The 20,623-nt window shown below is 45.6% G+C and overlaps 1 protein-coding gene and 1 pseudogene across 2 annotated transcripts in view; one reads left to right on the top strand and one right to left on the bottom strand.

The window, feature by feature from the left end:
- Tex2 (testis expressed 2) overlaps positions 1–20,623 on the bottom strand; it is a 119,985-nt gene that overhangs the window by 2,613 nt on the left and 96,749 nt on the right. Inside the window, exons 8-11 of one of the 2 annotated variants that reach the window (XM_075990341.1) lie at positions 13,892–14,024; positions 7,775–7,900; positions 5,901–6,110; positions 1,526–1,646 (exon numbers count right to left, since the gene is read on the bottom strand). In XM_075990341.1, the coding sequence (XP_075846456.1) occupies positions 1,526–1,646; positions 5,901–6,110; positions 7,775–7,900; positions 13,892–14,024 (590 nt within the window). The remainder of the gene's footprint in view (positions 1–1,525; positions 1,647–5,900; positions 6,111–7,774; positions 7,901–13,891; positions 14,025–20,623) is intronic. The other variant, XM_075990342.1, reaches the window with a different exon arrangement.
- On the top strand, positions 2,836–3,572 carry LOC142859531 (nucleophosmin pseudogene; annotated as a pseudogene).

The following is a 20,623-nucleotide window of genomic DNA, read 5'->3' as shown; positions in this document are numbered from 1 at the left end:
CCAGCGCTGGGAAACAGAGAGAGATCCCTAGGTCTCCTTAGCCAGCTAGTCCACCTGTCCAGTTCCAGGCCAGTGCAAGACCCTGTTTCAAAATACAAGGTGGGCAGTGTTTGAGGAATGACAGCTAAGGCTGACCTCTGGCCTCCACAGGCACAAACATCCACCTGCACACATGCAGTCACACACACACACACACACACACACACACACACACACACACACACCAAACTTAAAATATACCAATGGAAAATCATAAACGTATTCTTCAAAGGGGGAAATCATGACTTGGTAAATAAACCATTTGCTAACCCATAAACTTTTGGGGTACTTTGTTTTTCTTAAATATTTGAGATGGTCTCTTGAGGCTGTCCTGGAACTTACTCTGTAGACCAATCTAGCCTCGAGCTCACAGACATCCACCTGCCTTTGCCTCCGAGTGTTGAACTAAAATAAAAGCATGTCCCAACATGCCTGGTTTCTGTAAAACTTTATGACAGTCATGCTTCAAATATTTGATCAAGTGGCTGGGATAGGGTGGGATGAGGCGGGGTGGTTCAGTGGTAGACTGCTGGCTTAGCATGTGCAAGGCCCTAGGTTTGATCCCCAGCATCACAACAAAGTGAAACAAAACAAAAATCTAATCAAAATCAGATATAAATAGCTCATTCTCAGGGCCTCAGCTATGCTGTTCCTTCCTTTGGAATTAAGGAAGCAGGTTTGGAGGGTGAGCTCTGGTTTAGGAGTTACTTAGGGGAGACATTGATTTTGGACTCCCAAGACAATTGTCTCTGGCATACAAGTTTTCTTGAAAGCTACCTGAACAAAGTAAGGCAAATACAACAGAGAGGCAGGGAGCATCTTTCCTGCCCCCCAGATGGATGTCTGCTAACCAGCCTGCTCCTGACTTCACATGGGGCAAAGCCAAAGTCTGGAGAGTCTGCGCAGGCTCACTGGTACAGGACCCTACCATCTTGCCTCTGACTACATCTGCTGGGTTTCTTCTGAGTCTATTTTGTGGAAAAGTTTCAGGGCCTTTGAAACCATAGCTAAAACTACAAACCCAAGTTTGAACATAGGTGTTTTCAACATAAGGATGATGGTCATGGTTTCCATCCAATTCTCGAAGAAGACCTAGATCCAGATGAAGTCCAGACCCTCCATTCCACCCATTTTTTTTTTTTCGAGGCAGGGTTTCTCTGTGTAGCCTACCTGTTCTGGAACTAGCTTTGTAGACCAGGCTGGCCTCGAACTGCCTCTGCCTCTCAAGTGCTGGGATTAAAGGCATGCACCACCACTGCCTGGTCACCCAGTGTTCTTTTTTTTTAAATTTATTTATTTATTATGTATACAGTATTCTATCTGTGTGTATGCCTGAGGGCACCAGACCTTATTACAGATGGTTGTGAGCCACCATGTGGTTGCTGGGAATTGAACTCAGGACCTTTGGAAGAGCAGGCAATGCTCTTAACCGCTGAGCCATGTTTTTATACTTGGTGGGAAACGTGAGAAAAGAGCAGATTTTTACCTGAAACTCTTGCTCCAGTTTCTTCTCTATCCACTCCGTCACATGAACTAAAGTCACTTCTCTCTCTCCAAGTTTTGGCCGAGCTTTCAGCTCCACATATGGTGGCTTCCGGAAACCATACCTTTTTGAAGAAGACAGTAACCACATTTGAGAAGCAGAGAAAGGAAGTGGCAAGCTCTGGCACCACAGACTCCTCACTGGCATAGGGTTCATCACTGAACGCTCTCCAGTTCTGAACCGCACCATACCTAATTTAGCACAGCAAGTATGAGCTGTGAACGTTGTTTGCTGAACAGTATCGGGCTCTGATGGATTCTGACCAGTGTTGACAATGGAGGAAAGTCTTGAGATACAGTGGAAGCCCAGGAACTGGACATTGTCTTTCAGGGCTTTTTTTTGTTTTATTTTTTAATTTTAATTTTATTTTATTTGCCTTTTGGATTTTGATTTCCCTAAAATGGAGATAGCTTTTTTTTTTTTTTTTTTTTTTTAAGACAGGATTTCTCTGTGTAACAGTTCTAGCTGTCCTGGAACACATAAAGAACTGCTTGCCTCTGGCCCCCAAGTGTTGGGATTAAAGGTATGCGCCACCACGGCCTGGCTCTTTCTTTGTATTTTTAATAGATATGTTCATTTAAAAAAACAATATATACACCAAACCTTTGAAAGAACAGTCTCCTGACTGCCATCCCGTATGGCACTCTCCTAAGTATACTCAGACATAAAATGTTTTAAAGACTGCTTTTTCAAGCTGGGCTGTGGTGGTGCCAGACAGAGGCAGGTGGATCTCTGTGATGTCGAGACCAGCTTAGTCTACAAGAGCTAGTTCCTGGACAGGTTCCAAAGCTACAGAGAAACCCTATCTCGAAAAGAAAAAAAGAGAGAGAGAGAGAGAGAGAGAGAGAGAGAGAGAGAGAGAGAGAGAGAGAGAGAAGACTGTTTTTTTTTATTACAGAGTCTTGTTATGAAGGTCAGGCTGGCTTAAAACTGAAAATCCTCTTGCCCTTGCCTCTTGAGTGCTATAATTACAGGTGTGCTACCTCACGCTGTCACGCTGTCTCACCAGAGCAGACAGACACTAAGAGATGTTGGTAAAGTGTCCAGACGAGCAGAGTGCGGCAGCACACACTGTAATCCCAACACTTACGAGGCTGAGGCAGGAGGATCACAGACCCTGACTACAAACGGGACAGAAGTCTAGTCCCTGACACGACTCTATCCTGTGTGTCCGTAAGTACGAAGCAATAAAAGCAGTTTCTCTGTCCAGCTTCCCTCACACCGGAGTACGTGCCTCCACTTTAGGAAGCTCAATGGATGTGGACATGTGCCAGAGCTATCCCTTCAGCTGTGAAAGTGAGCATCAGTCATCATTACAACCATCCACTTAGGGGCTAGGTGCACCTCACAGAAGCAATGATTTAAGGCAGCCCACTCAAAGGCACACTGGCAACTGGAAAAATGTCTGTACAACCAAGTACCCCTTGGGGGCTTTGAAATGATACCAGCTGTGGTCTTAAGGTTGAACTGTGATTCAGGGCCTGTGCATATCAGTGGACAGCACCTAGTAGCTGTAGAGGAAGATGAAGAATCAGAGGAGGAGGAGGATTTAAAGTTCTTAAGGATGTCGACAAAGTCATCTGCCCCTGGGAGTGGGAACAAGGCTCCAGAGAAGAAAGTAAAACTCGATGAAGATGACGACAATGACGGAGATGAGGAGGAGAAAGAGGTAACTGAAGAAAAAGCTCCAGGGGAGAATCTGTATGAGATACTCCAGTCAAAACTGCACAAAAATCAAACCAGAATGGAAAAAGACAAAACCGTCAATCAATACCAAGATCAAAAGGCGATGAATCCTTCAAAAAACAGGAAAAAAAAATGCCCTAAAACGCCAAAGAGACCTAGTTCTGTAGAAGACACTAAGGCAAAAATGCAAGTAAGTACAGAAAAAGGTGATTCTCTTCCTAAAGTGGAAGGTACATCCATCGATCCTGTGAAGAATGGCTTCCAGATGACTGGCCAGGAGCCTGTTTGAGACCTCTGGCAGTGAAGAGTCACTTTAAGAAAATGGTGTGAGGGGGGCTGGAGAGATGGCTCAGTGGTTAAGAGCACTGACTGCTCTTACAGAGGATCTGAGTTCAATTCCCAGCAACCACATGGTGCTCCCTGCTGGCATGCAGGCATACATGGAAGGAATGCTGTATACATAATAAATAAATCTTTAAAAAAAAACAGAAAGAAAGAAAATGGTGTAAAGGGCTGGAGAGATAGTTTAGCAATTAAGAGTTCTTCCAGAGGACCTGGGTTCAATTCTCAGCACCCACAATCAACTCATAATTGTCTATGACTTCAGTTGCAGAGGTTCTGAAACCCTCACACAGACATACATATAGGTAAAACACTAATGCACTCAGGAGGCAGAGACAGGTGGATCTCTGTGAGTTCAAGGCCAGCCTGGTCTACAGAGTGAGCTCCAGGACAGGTAGGGATATATGGTGAAACCTTGTCTCGAAGAACCAAAAAAAAAAAAAAAAAAGATTTAAACAGCTTGAAATAGTCCATCTTACTTCATTTCTGTAGCAGTTGATATCTTTTATAATGTCCTTTTATAATGCAGAGAGATTTCCCTACTGTATATGGCATATGCTGCCCAGGTCCCATTGCCAAGAATGTGTTATTTAAAATTCCTGTTCACTTTTCAAGGATGGAGATCCTGTCTTTTTTTTCAGTAGTTATGTATGGAGTCAGTCTGGAACTCATTCTGTAGACCAGGCTGGCCTCAACATCACAGAGATCCACCTGCCTTTGCCTGGCAGAGGTTGGGATTAAAGACGTGTGCCACCACTGCCTGGTTCTTTTTTTCTTTTCTTTTTGACTTTTCGAGACGGGGTTTCTCTGTAGCTTTGGAGCCTGTCCTGGAACTAGCTCTTGTAGACCAGGCTGGCCTCAAACTCACAGAGATCTGCCTGCCCCTGCCTCCTGAGGGCTGGGGTTAAAGGCGTGCGCCACCATTGCCCGGCATCTTTTTTTCTTATTTAGAAAAGCTAACACTGTGTGTGTGTCTGTGCGTGTGTGTGTGTGTGTGTTCGCACAACTCTGTGTGAGTGCTATGACACCTGTGGAGATAGTCAGTTCTCTCCACCTCTGGGTCCCAGTTCAACTTGTCATCTTGTCGTCCCTCCTCTTACTGCCATTCACTTAAAACAAGCAACAATAACAACAAGAAACAGGATAGGAACTGGAAAGCACTGACTGTTCTTCCAGAGGACTTGGGTTTAATTCCCAAAACCCACATGGTGGCTCACAACTGTCTGCAACTTCAATTCCAGGGGATCCAACACCCTCTTCTGGCCTCCTTGAGCAACATACACACATTCAGGTACTTGCATATACACATAAAACAAAACAAACAAGTCTTTGAAAAAAAAGTAATGCTAGGTGGTGGTGGCGCACGCTGTGAGTTTGAGGCCAGCCTGGTGTACCGTGTTAGTACCAGGATAGCCAGGGCTACACAGAGAAACCCTGTCTCATATACCAAAATAAACAAATAACAACACAAAACCACCTACAAAGTTATTTTTGAGTTTTGCTGGGAAACACTAACATTGCCATTGAATAATCAGCCGACTAGGAAAAACACCTTCCAAACATTTCTGCAACGCCTGCTGCACACCAAGGAGATACGTAGTGCACTGGTCCATGCTATGATGGACCACAGGGCTGTGTTTTCATCAGGAGTGCTATTTACAATGTGATAAGAGCCCTGAGCTCTTATTCCTCACCACATGCACTACGACTATTTTACAGGACTCAGCACACTAATTTTAAAGGGCTATGAATAATTAATCCATCAGTTCTAAACTGTGGCTTAGGCACTGTATGTAATCCTCACCCCAAAGCCAACTGCTGAAACCCTGGGGAGTGCACCAGTCGTGTCTGTATCTTCAGCTTCCCAGGTGACAGGGCACTCAACCTCCTCCTCAGACAGCCTCCTGTCACAGACGCCCAGTGCACACACCAGCCTCCCAACCCTACACTATGGCCTCACTCGCTCAGGGACCATCTCCTAACTGCCCAGATGATCTGTCAAGAATAGGCTGCGAGAGGACTAAGCCAGTGGTGTGGGTCCAGCCCAAGCTAGGCAGAGATGAGGGCTGGATACAAAGTGCAGCAGTTAGGATGAGTCTGCTTTAGAGAAAGGAGGACCAAGGATAGAAACAGCCCCTTTTATGCACCTCACATTCACCTCGACTTTCCTGACATATGAAGATCATCCTTACCCAAGGATTAACGACTGACACTTGAGTCTAATGAAAGCAGTGTGGAAGTGCTCTTGTCCCAAGGTTAAGTAGGCTGGGACTTTTAGAGTCCTACGTACCATATCCGGTCCGTCGGGGGTGGTGGAATGTTGACCGCCAAGGTCCCTCGACATTCTTGCACTTCCACAGTTAGCAGCAGGGGTGTATTAGAGACCTCCTCAATCTTCTTTTTAATGAATTCTGTCTCTGTTGCTTTTTGGAAATATTTTGACTTTGTAATTTTATCAACAAACCTCATAATCTTACTTGTTCGATGACCTCCAACATACCTTCAAACAAAGAATACAAAGGTATGTTAGCATGTGTGTGTGTGTTTGTGCGCGTGCATGTGCGCATGCATGCCAAGGCACATGTGGACAAATCAGAGAACAGCCCGTGGAGTAGGGTGCCAAGGGATCAAATTCAGGCTGTCAGGTTTGGCGGCAAATGTCTATATATGAGCATCATTGACTAACACAGCCTCGTGACTGCATTCACTCTCCAATGGCTTTTCCACCGCAACACAGGCACACTTTCAACAGGTCACTCTGAAATCTGCCCTGTGTGCACAGGATGTTTAGTAGCCTTTTTGGCCTCTGAGGATCACGTGGCAAGAACATTCTCTGACAACATAATCATACATTAGCCCCCGTGGGGGTTAAATTACCCTTGGTTGCCGGGCGGTGGTGGCGCACGCCTTTAATCCCAGCACTTGGAGGCAGAGACAGGTGGATCTCTATGAGTTCGAGGCCAGCCTGGTCTACAGAGCTAGTTCCAAGACAGGCTCCAAAGCTACAGAGAAACCCTGTCTCGAAAAACCAAAAAAAAAAAAAAATTACCCTTGGTTGACAACTACTACTTTAGAAAAGGTATAAAGGTCAGACAGAACATCCTGGCTGCACTGCACAGTGGACATCCGGACAGAGTCCCTCAGAGACTCAGCAGGAGTCCTTGTCCTACAATCTCTACACAGCACACAGAGAGCCGAGCCATGCGGCGCCGACAGACAATACTGCAGCGACTAACAGACTATCTTTATTAGCTTTAGGTAGTGTCACACCCACTGAGGGCCAGGTGCTTATCAAAGGGCTTGGAACTAGAACATAAGGAAAAAGCTGCATCGAATAGCTATGCCGGCAAGCTGAGAAAAGCAGTATTTGCCTAGGGTCCTGCCTGATTGGCTTCTTCCTATCCTGTGCAGTTTCAGACATCAGGGACAGTGTGTGTATGGAGATACGTGTGTCTTTTGGGGGTGGAGGGGTGCTGAATCCAGGGCCTTGCACATGCTAGACAAGCACTCAACAACCAAGTTCCACCTCTAGCCATAAACAATAGTTCTAGGCGGAACCAACAATGCTGTGCAAGCATGGTGTGCTCTTCTCACCTTCTGAACAGTTTCAAAGCGAGCAGGCTGCTATTTGCTTACAAGTTTCTGACTCACCTGGTGCTGTGTCCACTGTTTCTTTATCTCCTTTTAAATAATTTAAAGGTCCTTACAGAAAGGCACTTGACACACTCTGATCATTACACTGCCCAAGGGACAGGCACAGAGCACCCAGATGAAGTTCACGATCCAGAAGAGCAGCTTCTGGATCATCCAGTGTCAAAATTCACCCAGGAAATAACCCAACCATCTCAGCTCTGCAGAACTGCAGCAGCAAGTAGATCTGGCTGTGCTGTGCCCAGGTCCCTTCTCTCTGCGGCCACCAGGGGGAGGTGGTGTGCAGCCTGTGCCCTCTGAAGACTCAGGGTGCAATTCTAGCAACAAGCCTGTCCTTCAAAGTCTAATTTTTACTCACACTGCAAGACAAAGCCCAAGCCTCTCCTCTTAAAATGCTGATGCTGAAACCTTTCACTCTGTGTGCTGGAAGAAGCTTGGAGGGGAAAGAAAAGACCGGCAGCCTCCTGGTGGCTCCTTTAACCTCCTGAACCTCCGGAAGCCCCATCCACTCACCCTTCAGCCCCGGGGAGCAGCTGTTTGTCCCCAGTACTGGGCTCTGGAGCATCATCTTCCTCAGAGGAGCCGGCACTGGAGGATTCTTCATCACTGTCGGCCAGACAGTATACCCTGGGCCTGCAACTGAACAGGGAGAAAGTCACCAGCAGTGCATACACACACTCACACATACACACACAGCTCAAGGAAAAACTCCTGCCATATGCTGCCAATGTCACTAAGAAAGAATCTAAGAGTTCTTGGATTGGCGGCTTAGTCAGGAAACTCCAGCACCAAGTCCCCCGACAGGACTGCAGAGGACTTGAGCCCACAGTTACTTTTGAGCATGCACCAAATAGACAGGTGGAGAGTGTGATGAAGTCACATAAAATGTGGGAGCCAAGGAGGAGGTGTGTGAATGAAAAAATAGACAGTTAGCAGGGGTTACGATGGCAGTTTAATGCTGGTGACATGACTCCCTCGGCGCGAATGAGGTGTACAGGCAAGTCCCTTATCTCTGGATTAATTACCCCTCAAATTAGTTTTGGCTGGACTCCTCCCTAGTGAGAGTAGATATATTATCCCACACCTGCTCCATATCCTGGAGGCGGGATCACAGAGAAAGTCCAAAGTCACAAAGTACCAAGTCTCACGGGGCTCAAGAAAGCAACTGAGAACTCAGGGACTTTTCTAGAACAACACAAATTTAAAGGACAGGCTTTGCAGCCCCCTTATACAGTAATGCCTTTCACTACATTCTTTTGGGTTCCAGAGGGGTGGGGCTTGTGGAATCACCAGCAGAGGTGTGGGATCAAGGTTTCCTTCTGAAGTGCAGTGGAGACTTCCTGACCTACCAAAAGTTGCTGCTTCCTCATGAGACTACTAGTGGGCCCCATCTCTAGAGCTCGGGGCCTTAGCTAGGCATGAAATGAACATAGGACAGTCTCTCTTTTTTTCCTTTTTCTTTTTATTTATTTATTTTTTTTTTGGTTTTTCGGGACAGGGTTTCTCTGTGGTTTTGGAGCCTGTCCTGGAACTAGCTCTTGCAGACCAGGCTGGTCTCGAACTCACAGAGATCCGCCTGCCTCTGCCTCCCGAGTGCTGGGATTAAAGGCGTGCGCCACCACCGCCCGGCTCTTTTTAATTTTTTGAGACAGGGTTTCTCTGTAGCTTTGGAGCCTGTCATGGAACTAGATCTTGTAGACCAGGCTGGCCTTGAACTCACAGACAGTCTCTAAACACTATTAAGCCACCAAATGTTCACTAAACACAGCCTTATATTGCCAGGCAGAGAAAGGCAATGCTGTTCATGTAGATCCAATCTCCCTGTTGCTGCTGTCCTCTTTGACACCTCCTTGAGCCGCTGAAAGTCCACCAGGGTAACTGTCTCCTGATTAATGGGGGTCAAGGGTAGAGCACACAGCTGCATGCATGCGAGGGCCAGGCTAAACCTCTCACCCTGAAACAGGAGCTGCCTGTAAGAGGATCTCACCAGCGTCCTCCCAGGCAGGACACACGGATCCTGCTCATCCTGGCTCTGAAATGGAGCCAGAGTTGTGCAAACACACTGAACTTCCATATCAAAGGGGATGACCCTCTGAGAAGCCACTCCTCAGCTGAAGCACCTGCTCCCTGTTTCCCGTAACAGAAGTGACACTAAGTCCTCACTGCTCACAGAACTGTTTCCTCAAAGAGCATGCTCTTGGGTTTCAAATCTACATAGCAAATGCAATTCTCAAACAACCCTGAACTGAGTTTTTGGGTAAGGAGAGTCAGAAACATAAACTGCCAGAAATTACACAACTCCTATTTCTCCACCAAACAGCTGTGCTCTCAGTTCTTGAGCCTTGTGCTGTCAGGTATGGAAACTGGCCCAACGGCACAGGGCAGGTCCTCATCCACACAGCACAAAGGGCTGCCTGCAGCATCTAGGACTGTAGTGAAAACTGCTGAGCCATGGCCCCTTGTGTCCCCACCAATGTGTACCACCTGGCACCTCCATTCCTTGGCAAAGGCTGAGCTCTTGGGTTCCAGAACAAATCCTCTGTGGCTTCATGTGAATAGTTCAGATAATGTTGTATGGGCTCCAGTGTATCAGAGGCCGTGGATTCTGATTTTGACCAAGTGGTACCCCTATTATCCAAAATGGAAGCTGTAGCATGTAGAACCCAGGGCCAATTAAGCCTATGACTGGCTCATATGCAGCTTTTACATCTAAATGTGTATTTTATGCTTTCAACCTTATGATGTAAGCAAGCATTTCAGAGAAAGACACTAAACATCTCATAAAAGACGAGTAAGATGTGGGAAACTACTGGCTTTAAACACACCTCAGAATTCCGCAAGTGTTCCACCCTCTCAGAGAGTCACTGAACAAGCTGATTCTGTTATGATGTCTTTTGCTTGGAGTCAGGCACGAGAGAAAGTAAACTATTTTATCACAGATTCTATCTCGGACCAAATTTTTTCTTTCTTTTGAAATGGGGTCTCACTTTATGGAACGCATTATGTAGCCCAGGTTGGCTTCAAACTCAGGGTAAGTCTCCTGCCTCAGTCTCTCAAGTGTTGGGATTGCTAGCATGAACCACCGCAACTGGCTCAACTGTTTTATTTCTTGTCTAAGAAGCTCTATCACTTCTGGCAACTTCCGGTCATCTCTGTAGTCTGTGGACTATGCACAGGCAGTGCTTGCAGAGGCCAGAAGAGGGCAACAGATGGCCTTGAAATTGGAGCTACACTCCAAAACCACAGAGAAACCCTGTCTCGAAAAACCAAAAAAAAAAAAAAAAAAAAAAAACAAGAAATTGGAGCTATAGGCCAGGTGGTGGTGGCAGGTGCCTTTAATTCCAGGGAGGCAGAGGCAGGAGAATTTCTGTGAGTTCAAGGCCAGCCTGGTCTACAAGAGCTAGTTCCAGGGCAGGCTTCAAAGCTACAGAGAAACCCTGTTTCGAAAACATAACAAAACAAGAAAGAAAGAAAGAAAGAAAGAAAGAAAGAAAGAGAGAGAGAGAGAGAGAGAGAGAGAGAGAGAGAGAGAGAGGGAAGGAAGGAAGGAAGGAAGGAAGGAAGGAAGGAAGGAAGGAAGGAAGGAAGGAAGGAAGGAAAAAGAAAAAAAAGAAAAGAAATCAGTTCCACCACATCTGGTGGCGCAAGCCTTAATCCGGACACTCAGGAAGAAGAGACAGGCAAATCTCTATGAGTTTGAGGTCAGCCTGGTCTACAGAGTGAGTTCCAGGACAGCCAAGGATACACAGAGAAACCCTGTTTCAAAAAACAACAGTGGAAGGAAGGAAGGAGGGAGGAGGGAGGGAGGGAGGGAGGGAGGGAGGGAGGGAGGGAGGGGGGAAGGGAGGAGGGGAGGGAGGGAGTTACCCACTTAAAGGATCTGTCATGTAGGATGCATCTCTTTCCAACCCACTTAAAGGCTCCTTTTAGGCTCTTTCCTACAGCTTAGACTGCTCAGGCCCTACCACCTCTTCCACCTCCATAGTGCTGAGGATTGTGTCTAGGATTTCACACATGCTAAGCAAGAGCTCTTCCACTGAGCTACACTCCCAGGCCTTGAAGACCATTTTGGCTGCCTACTGCTCCAAAGTGACTACAGTATGTGACAAGAAGACAGCCTGCTTGTGGAAGTAAAAGTTTAAAGGATAAATGCCCACAAATAAGCAGTGGACATGCTTTTCAAAGAATAGGAACAACTTTAGACTATTGCAGATTTCAACTTCTCCATCTTGCCCTCTGGGTACCACTATAAACAAACTTCCCATAAGAAGAGAAGAGGGAACTTCTCACAGGTTAACCAGTATCTCACTTGAGTGGAGACTGAACAAAGCAGTGAGATGCAGCCAAGGCCCTGCCAAAGCTAGGCAGTCGGAGCAAACCCATGCATGGCATGAGGCCTGGACTGGTGGAGGTGGCTAAAGGGAAGGGCTAGAGGAAGAGGCTGCAGGGGACACTACACAGTCTACCCTAGGGTGTTCAGTATTAAGGAAGACATGGGCTGACTTCTGTCTCTCCTCTCCTCAGCCACACCTGGCTGCACATGTTCACAGCTGAGGAACCAAGGAAGCAGAACTGAGAACTGCTTCTCGAGCTAGGCTCTGGAATTATGCCTGGGCTTCTAGGAGCTTTCCATGCTTTTAGAAACTCTGAGCCAACCAATGCCTGTGGAAACATTTTCTGAAATAAAGATGGGGGTCTAGAGTCCTCAGCTTCCCCAAGGGCCCATTTCTCAGGCCTTTTTCCTCTAGAAGCATGGTTTTGAGATTGTATTTTTCTTTGCATTGAAAAGTAAATATAGTTATAGTTTTTGATTTGAAAAGCCAATTACATATTAATACATAATTTAATATCTTCACAAGAAGAAGACAGACATTCCATACAGGATTCTTCTATGAAAAGATGGTTTTAGAAATACATTCCACCATGGAAGTCACGCTCCCAAAGAAAGGGAGTCTTTTCCGTCAGTCTAAAGAAGCACAGCATCCTAAGACCAGCCAGATGGATGGCAGTCACTGTGGAATGTCTGAATGACAAGACTGACCAAAAGTGACCTGCTGCCACCTGTTGCATACGACTCACCTCCCGACAGAGCCCCGTTGCCCTTCCTGGAGTACAGCTGTACAGAAGGGCTCCTTACTCAAATGCTTATGACCAGACTGCTCTGTCCCAGTCCTATTTAGTAGATACAATTAAAAACAAGTAGTGCCGAGGATCAAACCCATGGCCTGGCATGTGCTAGGCAACTGCTCTCCCGCTGAGCTACAATCCTAGCCCAGGAGACCTCGTTTTCAGACTGCTTCTGCCTATGGGGTCTTTGCAACTCTACTGTCCCAAGGTCAGATTGGCACTGCCCAGCTAGAGGTCAGAGTGGGGTGAGACAGCAGGACAAGAAGCTGGGTCTGACTAAGGCTAGATGAGAGAGACTCTCTCAGCACAGCCTTGCCCCTCCTCTGCTCTCAGCCTTCTCAAGCCCTTGGACTGTGCCTTCATGTCTGGGAACATGATGAAAAGACATTTTCTTGTGGTTTCAAATGGGACCACAGCAGGTTCAGCACTCACAGGGTATGGAATGCCACACAAGGAGTTGATGAATGCCACTCACCAGAAAATACAAATCCACAGATTGCCGAATCCAAATACATTTTAACAAATAGCAGAAAAATAAAAGGAAAATAGCAGAATCAAGTTAGATTGCAATACAGCAAGTGCAGTTTTCCAACCATTAAAACAGGTACATTACAACGCATAACCTGGATAAGTCAAGATAATCTAAGCAGAAGAATGTTCTTGAAGACACAACTGAACTTCGATCTACCAGTACTACAGACCTAGAGGGCCAATCAGCTGTAACCAAGCAAAAAATCCAAGAGCCAGTGCCTTGCATACAGTCTGCAGAGTAGTTCACTGTGGCAGCCCCTGGCCATTGTAGTTTAGTCCCTGAAGAGAGATTAGGAACTTCAGATGGAAAAGGCCACACCTTTTAACTCAGCTAAAACAATATTATCATTTAGATGTGTTGCCAGAACAGTGACCTTTAAGGTGTTTGAAAATCTGGCATCAAAGGGGGTAAAAAAAAAAAATCAGGCTCCATTAATTACCTCACGATCCTGGAATATTTCTAAATCAGATTAACTCTGGGTAACAGACATACTGTCTACAAAGAGCAGAATTTACTAAGCAAATCAATATTGTATTATTTCAGGAAAATGCTTCTCACAACTCTCAGAGTATCCTCTTAGCTGCAAAATCAACCATCTCATTATAAATAATTCTGACCTGGTGATTAAAGTGGTAGATCCCCAGGGGACCTTAATCTGTTCCATATACTGCTGTCTGTGGCTGGAAGCTGAAGCAGGTTTCAGCGTAAGGATTCGATTCACAGAATAGTTTACGCTTAGAGGCATCTGTCCTGCTTGTCCGCAGCAGGGATACTTTCTGGGTAACTGAGACAGTGTTACCCCTGCCAGTGCTGACACCATCAGGTTGGGTGGAAAGCTACTCTGATCACAAGTGCTGACACTGAGCCTGCTGTCCACACCAGGGCTCTCACACCCCGATCTGCTTCTCACAGGTTGCAGGGAGAAGTCGGTCCCCCAAGGTTGGTTAGTAAATTCATATACGGCCCCTTACCCTTCTTTGCCAATTTCTCCAACCTTCAGGGCTTCAACAAGAGGCTCTTTACCTAGTTTGGTCAAGTTCATTTTGGTCTCGAGAGTCATCAGAAAGGACCCGTTGTAAGACATTTCCAAATCAATCCAGAGTCCTAGAGAGAGAGAGTTAAAAAAACAAACAAACAAAAACAAACTTCACTTCACTTTGTTTCATTTGGTTTTGTTGCCTCCCAAGAAATATGAGTCTAAACTACAGATCAAAACTTGTACTTTTGGGGCTGAAGAGGTGGTTCAACAGTTAAGAGCGATGACTGCTCTCCCAGAGGTCCTGAGTTAAATTCCCAGCAACCACTTGGTGGCTCACAACCATCTGTAATGGGATCTGATGCCCTCTTCTGTCATGCAGGCATAGCACTCATACACATAAAATTAATAAATATTTTTAAAAGCGTGTATTTTCAGGACTAGAAAGACAGTTCAATGACAAAGAGCATTTCCCAGCACCCAAATTATGGCTTACAGTCATTATGTAACTCCAATTTCAGGGAATCTGACACCTTCTTCTGATGTCTGAGGACACCAGGCATGTATATGGCGCGCGCGCGCGCACACACACACACACACACACACACACACACACACACACACAGGCAAAACACTCCTGTCATTAAACTAAATCTACATGTGACTTGTGTGACAACAGACGTGTGAAAGGATGAGGATGCTCTGCTCTCAGTACATATGAGAAAAAGACTGCGACGGTCTGCTTGCTGGGCAGTGGTGAGCATGGCAGAACACTCTGGGGGTCACAGTGAATTCAGTGTCCGTGCAACTCACTGAAAGGACCCCCCCCCATTTCTCTTCCTCACAGTAAGAAAACAGGTCCACAAGGAAATGGCTTGACCACAGCACTGCCAGGATGGGTGGCCAACGTGCAGCTCTTTGCGCTGTGCGGAGCTTCACTGTGAGCTGAATGACTCCATAAGGCAGCTTCCACGATTTGGTCATCAGTGGGTTGGGGCTTTACAGCAATGGAGCTGTTTGGGGGCCACTCAGACTCCTGTAAGCTCCCTATGCCAACAAGCTGAGATGGCTCAGCAGGTAAGTCCCCTGCCACCAAGACCAATGTCTTGAGTTTGATTCCCTGGACTGACATGGTAAAGGGAGAGAACTGACTTCTACAAGTGTCCTCCAGCTCCTATGCACAAGCTCCACCCCATCTTACCCTCCTCTCTGCAAACAGAAAATGTTTTAAAAAATCATTTTTTTTTTTCGAGACAGGGTTTCTCTGTGGCTTTGGAGCCAGCCTGTCCTGGAACTAGCTCTGTAGACCAGGCTGGTCTCGAACTCACAGAGATCCGCCTGCCTCTGCCTCCCGAGTGCTGGGATTAAAGGCGTGTGCCATCACTGCCCTTAAAAAATCATTTAAAAACAGCAAAAAGAAAGTCCAATAAACTAGCTGCTCTCTCTCTCTCTCTCTCTCTCTCTCTCTCTCTCTCTCTCTCTCTCACACACACACACACACACACACACACACACAAAACTTTTAGGTATTTTCTTGTAAGATTTATATCATTAGTGTAAGTGTTTTGCATACATATATGTATGTGTACCATGTGCATGCCTGGTGCCAGAGGTCAGAAGAGGACGTTGGAGTCCCTGGAACTGGCATTATGAATGGTTGTGAGCTACTATATAAATGCTGGGAATTGAATCCAGGTCCTCTGTAAGAGCAACAAGTGCTCTTGACCACTGAATCATGCCTCTAGCCCCTAAATTCTTATGTTTTTAGCATTCTTTTGTTTCTGAAAATTACCTAGTAATAGAAACAAAAGGATTTCAGGAGTAGCTAGGTAAATCTGGGGAACTACTTGGCATGAGTTTAAGAACTTGCCATCAGAAGGATATGACTGCCAATGAGTTCATATCGATTTCACCAGGATGGCCCCTGGACCATCTACAGTATGTCACCACAGGAGGGGATGGCCAGGCAGCTAAAGCTACAAGAGATGTTTTTCACTCTTAGAGCTCCATAAGACCTCATGAATTTTTAATCAAAATGTGATCCTTCAAGTGGCTATTTAAATGTTAATACACTTTTATAGATCCTCCTAAGACAAGTGACAATATGTAAACGGAAGCAGGAAATTAATTTCAAACCGTTCTTTACACTGGCAGCATTTTCAGTCGGTTGCTGTAAATAGCCCCTCCCCCGTGAGGCCAGCCCCCAGATAAAAGCATTGTCTGATCCTACAAAGTACTAATGGTGCAATTTTTCATGAAAGGCGGAATAATTCCCACTTCACTTTCAACAATTTCTTCCTGTTACTGAACACAACTGTTTTCCACGGATGACTTGATTTAATTAAGCGGCACACAGGTCAAGTGTGATTAGCTTCTTTGCGGGGGTGGGGGGAAACTGCTTCTTTCTAGCTTATATTGAGCAGTTAAAAATCATTAGTTAGCTTACTCTTCAAAATACTGTAACTGTGGGAAGTAAGTGCACATCTGCTTCAGCAAAGACGCTAGTCCTTAAATCACTACCAGGAGGTGGGGGTTAGTGCAAAGGGAATCTTAACTCAATATAAAAAGGTCACAATAATTTCTTTTGGAAATTCTAACCAGGTTTCCAAACAATACTAATGGCACGCATTGCCTTTGACAACTGTCATATTAAGGCACCAAAACTTTACTTTTTCCAAAATGGGAGTTTTGTTGTCTCCTCCCCCAAATTTATTGCCTTTATTTATTTATTATATATACAGTATTCTGCCTGTATGTATGCTGAGCCATCTCTCTAGCCCTCAAATTTATTGATTTGTGTGTGTGTGTGTAGGGGTGGATTCCCTGTGCATCTGGATCCCCCTAGAGCTGAGTTTTAAGTCATTGTGAGTCACCTAACATGGGTACTGGAATTCAAACTCAAGTCCTCCTGAACGGACCAGTAGTACATACGGCATCAGATTTCCAGGGACTGCAGTGGGTACTGGAAACTGAAGTGCTCTTAGCCAAAAGTCTTGTCTTGAGTCCGCTTGCTATCTCGTTGGTTTTTGTTTTGTTTAAAAACAAAACACACAAACAAACAATAAACAAGCTAGGTGGTGGTAGCATACGCCTTTAATCCCAGCACTTGGGAGGCAAAAGCAGATGGATCTCTGTGAGTTTGAGGGTAGCCTGGTCTACAGAGAGAGTTCCAGGATAGGCTCCAAAGCTATAAAGAAACCCTGTCTCAAATAAATGAATGAATGAATGAATAAATAAATAAATAAATATAAAAAGAAACAAAACAAAACAAAAATAAAACCCCAACCAAGTACTGTGGGCACAGGCTGGTTCAGGCCCCAGTCACACATGGGATCTGGCTTGCCCCCCACTGCTAGGAAGGCCAAGGGAAAAGCTTGGATGCCAATCGCATGGACTAGGGCTTGAGTTTCACTATAAATTTCTTGATCTACGCAAAAGAGAATATACTATCTTTTTAGAGAGGACTGTATGCAGCTGCTATAGGAAAAGGCTGAACAGATAGATACCCAGAAAACTACTTCAGGATGAGATATTCCTGGTGGCTTTGTTGTGTTTTATTTCTGTTTTGTTGTTATTGTTGTTTGAGACAGAATGCCATGTATTACAGGATGGACTCAAACTTGCTTTGTAGTTAAGGATGAACTCGAACTTCTGATTCCCCTGCCTCCATTCCCAAGTGTTGGAATTGTAAGCACACACCTTCACTCTCGGGTCATAGAGTGCTGGGGATGGAATCCAGGGCTTCTGGCACACGAGGGAAACATTCTCCCTCCTGAGTTATATCCCTGGTCCAGTCTGGTTTTATACCACTTACTATGTTCCACGAAGCCCACCTACAACTTAAGATGGAATTAAGAATGGATTGAGAACTTAAAAACTTATATGAACTAATCAAATATTTCAAATTGGATTATTCGCCTTTATATTAAACAGAAAGTTTCTATGACAATGACTAGGCAGGCAAGGGGCACCCTGAAAAGCTGAGCGCATGTGTAGTCCAGAGCTGAGACCTAACCCATTGTTATGCACCAAGACCTAGCCTGGAAGACCAACAGATGAAGAACAACTAGAAGCCTGACTCTGCCTTGGGAGAATGTATGGATAAGGTGACAAGTCCCAGATGGAGACAGATGTTCCACAAGTGGCACCTTAGCCTGAACACAGACAGCTACATGCTGTTAAACCCTAGCAGTACTCAAGGACAAAACAACAAAATGACAACGAACATGACAAACTTTAGAGGGTCTCTGTACAAGACCCTGCCAGGAGTTCAGGGGGGCTGATTTCCCAATCTCCAGCTTTGTTTGGGAAAGGCATCTACCATCATCACTATTGCTGAGGGGTGTCAAAAGAAAAGACAACTCACTTTCCAAAAGTTCCACTGAAGAAGGGGAGAGGAGGAGAGGAGGAGGAAAAGGAGGAAGAAGCAGAGGAAGAGTAAGAGGAGGAGAAAGAGGAAGAAGAGGAGGAGGAAGAAGAGGAGGAGGAGGAAGAGGAAGAAGAGGAGGAGGAAGAAGAGGAGGGGAAGGAAGAGGAGGAGGAAGAGGAAGAGGAAAAGGAAGAGAAGGAAGAGGAGGAGGAGGAAAAAGAAGATGAAGAAGAAGGGCTATGAGTGTGTTTCTGTCAGTCATTTCTCCTTAATAAACCCCAGGGCCTTGGTAACTGCCCCATCACAGCCACAGAGAGCATGTGGTTTCACACAGCGGCTCCGTCTTCTTACTATTTGAGGTACTGGTCTTGACTCAGGGGCTGTGTGAACAGGGCACCTGATGCTTGGAAGGTATTCTAACTTCATTTCTGTTGCTGTGACAATCCCCTGACATAAAGCAGGGAAGGGAAGGTTTATTTGGCTTATAATTTCAGGCTGCAGTTCATCACGGCAAGGAAGCCAGGGTGGGAACACGGCAGCATAGTCAGGGACAGAGAGTCCATGCATGGTCCTTGCTTGTTCAGTTACTACTGAGCTAGTTTTCTCTATTCTGTTTGTTTTTTTTTTGTTTGTTTTTCAAGACAGGGTTTCTCTGTAGCTTTGGGTTCTGTCATGGAACTAGCTCTTGTAGACCAGGCTGACTTCAAACTTACAGAGATCCACCTGCCTCTGCTTCCCAAGTGCTGGGATTAAAGACGTGCGCCACCATGGCCCAGCCTAGTTTTCTCTATTTTTACACAGCCCAGGGCCCAGCCTAGAAGACAGTGCTTCCCACATTCAGGATGGGTTTTCCTACCTCAATCAACAATTAAGACAACCTCCACAGATATACCACAGGCAAACCTGATCAAGATAATTCCTCATTAAGACTCTTCCTAGTTGAGTGTCACAACAGCCTAGAAGGTATTAGAGTCCTAAGACCCTAGCTCAAGGAGTTGGCCTCAAGGTCCCTGCTCTAAAATTTTCCTGTCCTTTAACCATGGCAAGGCTGGCTCTCCCTCTGAAAGTGCGCATCGACATCCAGGAACAAAACTTGAAAACTGCCAGGTGGTGGCGGCGCACGCCTTTAATCCCAGCACTCGGGAGGCAGAGGCAGGAGGATCTCTGTGAGTTCGAGACCAGCCTGGTCTACAAGAGCTAGTTCCAGGACAGGCTCCAAAATCATAGAGACACCCTGTCTCGAAAAACCAAAAAAAAAAAAAAAAAAAAACTTGAAAACTATGCTTCACTACCGCCTGACCTCTTTATTTTCTTAAGGTTTTCTTTTTTAAGTTATTTTTATTTTATGTGTATGGGTATCTTGCCTGCACATACGTCTGTGTACCCACATGCATGCAGGGCCTCCTGAGGTCAGAAGAGGGCACTGGTCCCCAGAACTGGAGGTAGAGAGCAGCAAGTGTCCTCAGGAGCCATCTCTCCAGCCCTCAAGAGGGATTTTTCAAAAGGGCACAGCAGTCCCACAGGAGGAGCTTCTATTAAAGCTTCGGCTTGGTTGTATTTCCCAGGTAAGCAAGCTCTTATTTTCACCTGTAGCCAGCTTTAGCAAGTCACCCCAGCTTTTAATTTCCCTAAAAGGGAGGGTTCTCTTGAGCGCAATGGAATCCAAAACCCCAAACTCACAGTCACATGCTGTATAATGACCTCTGGTCAAGAGTGGACCACATATAGGATAGCAGTCCCATGGGGTTCTATCACTTAGTAACAGGACTGCCACCTAAGGTTTGGGTGAAACGTACTCTATTGTTTGCAGTGTGGAAAGTTGCACGAACATGCCACTGTTTTTGAAAAACACTTAATGCATTCCTTTATGTTTATTTCTGTTTTACCATCATACAGGCATCTTTCAAAAGTTTGGAAAAGCCTAATTTGATCAAATTCAAATAACCCCATAGGCTTTATATTTGGCTTTTTGTTTTTTGTTCCTTTCGTTGGTAATGTTTTCTCCCTGTTACACAAGCAGGCAGAGCTCTACACTTTGCCCTGGAAGGAGTTAAGTAAGCTTCAAGTGGATTAAAACCAGCAAGGCTTTATTTAATCTGCAGAGCTGAAATGTCTCACCCCCCAGCTCCAAAAAAAACAGGAAAGAAGCCCAAGACTTAGGTCTCCAATTAACCCACAGGCTAACCAAACAGTCCTGTGTATGCTGTGCGGTTCAAAGTCACAGGGACACTCTAGGGTGCTGCAGCCTGCTGTGCCCTGTCCAGTGCCCTTTCCTTAGACATTTCTATTAACCCAGGTCAGGGCAGTGCTGAAATTTGAGAAGCTGCGAGCACGTGAGAAACCTCAACAGATACAGAT

This window comes from Microtus pennsylvanicus, chromosome 11 (assembly GCF_037038515.1).
Source record: "Microtus pennsylvanicus isolate mMicPen1 chromosome 11, mMicPen1.hap1, whole genome shotgun sequence".
Taxonomy (NCBI): domain Eukaryota; kingdom Metazoa; phylum Chordata; class Mammalia; order Rodentia; family Cricetidae; genus Microtus; species Microtus pennsylvanicus.
Note: the sequence above shows the minus strand (reverse complement) of the source record. Positions and strands in the feature narration are given on the sequence as shown.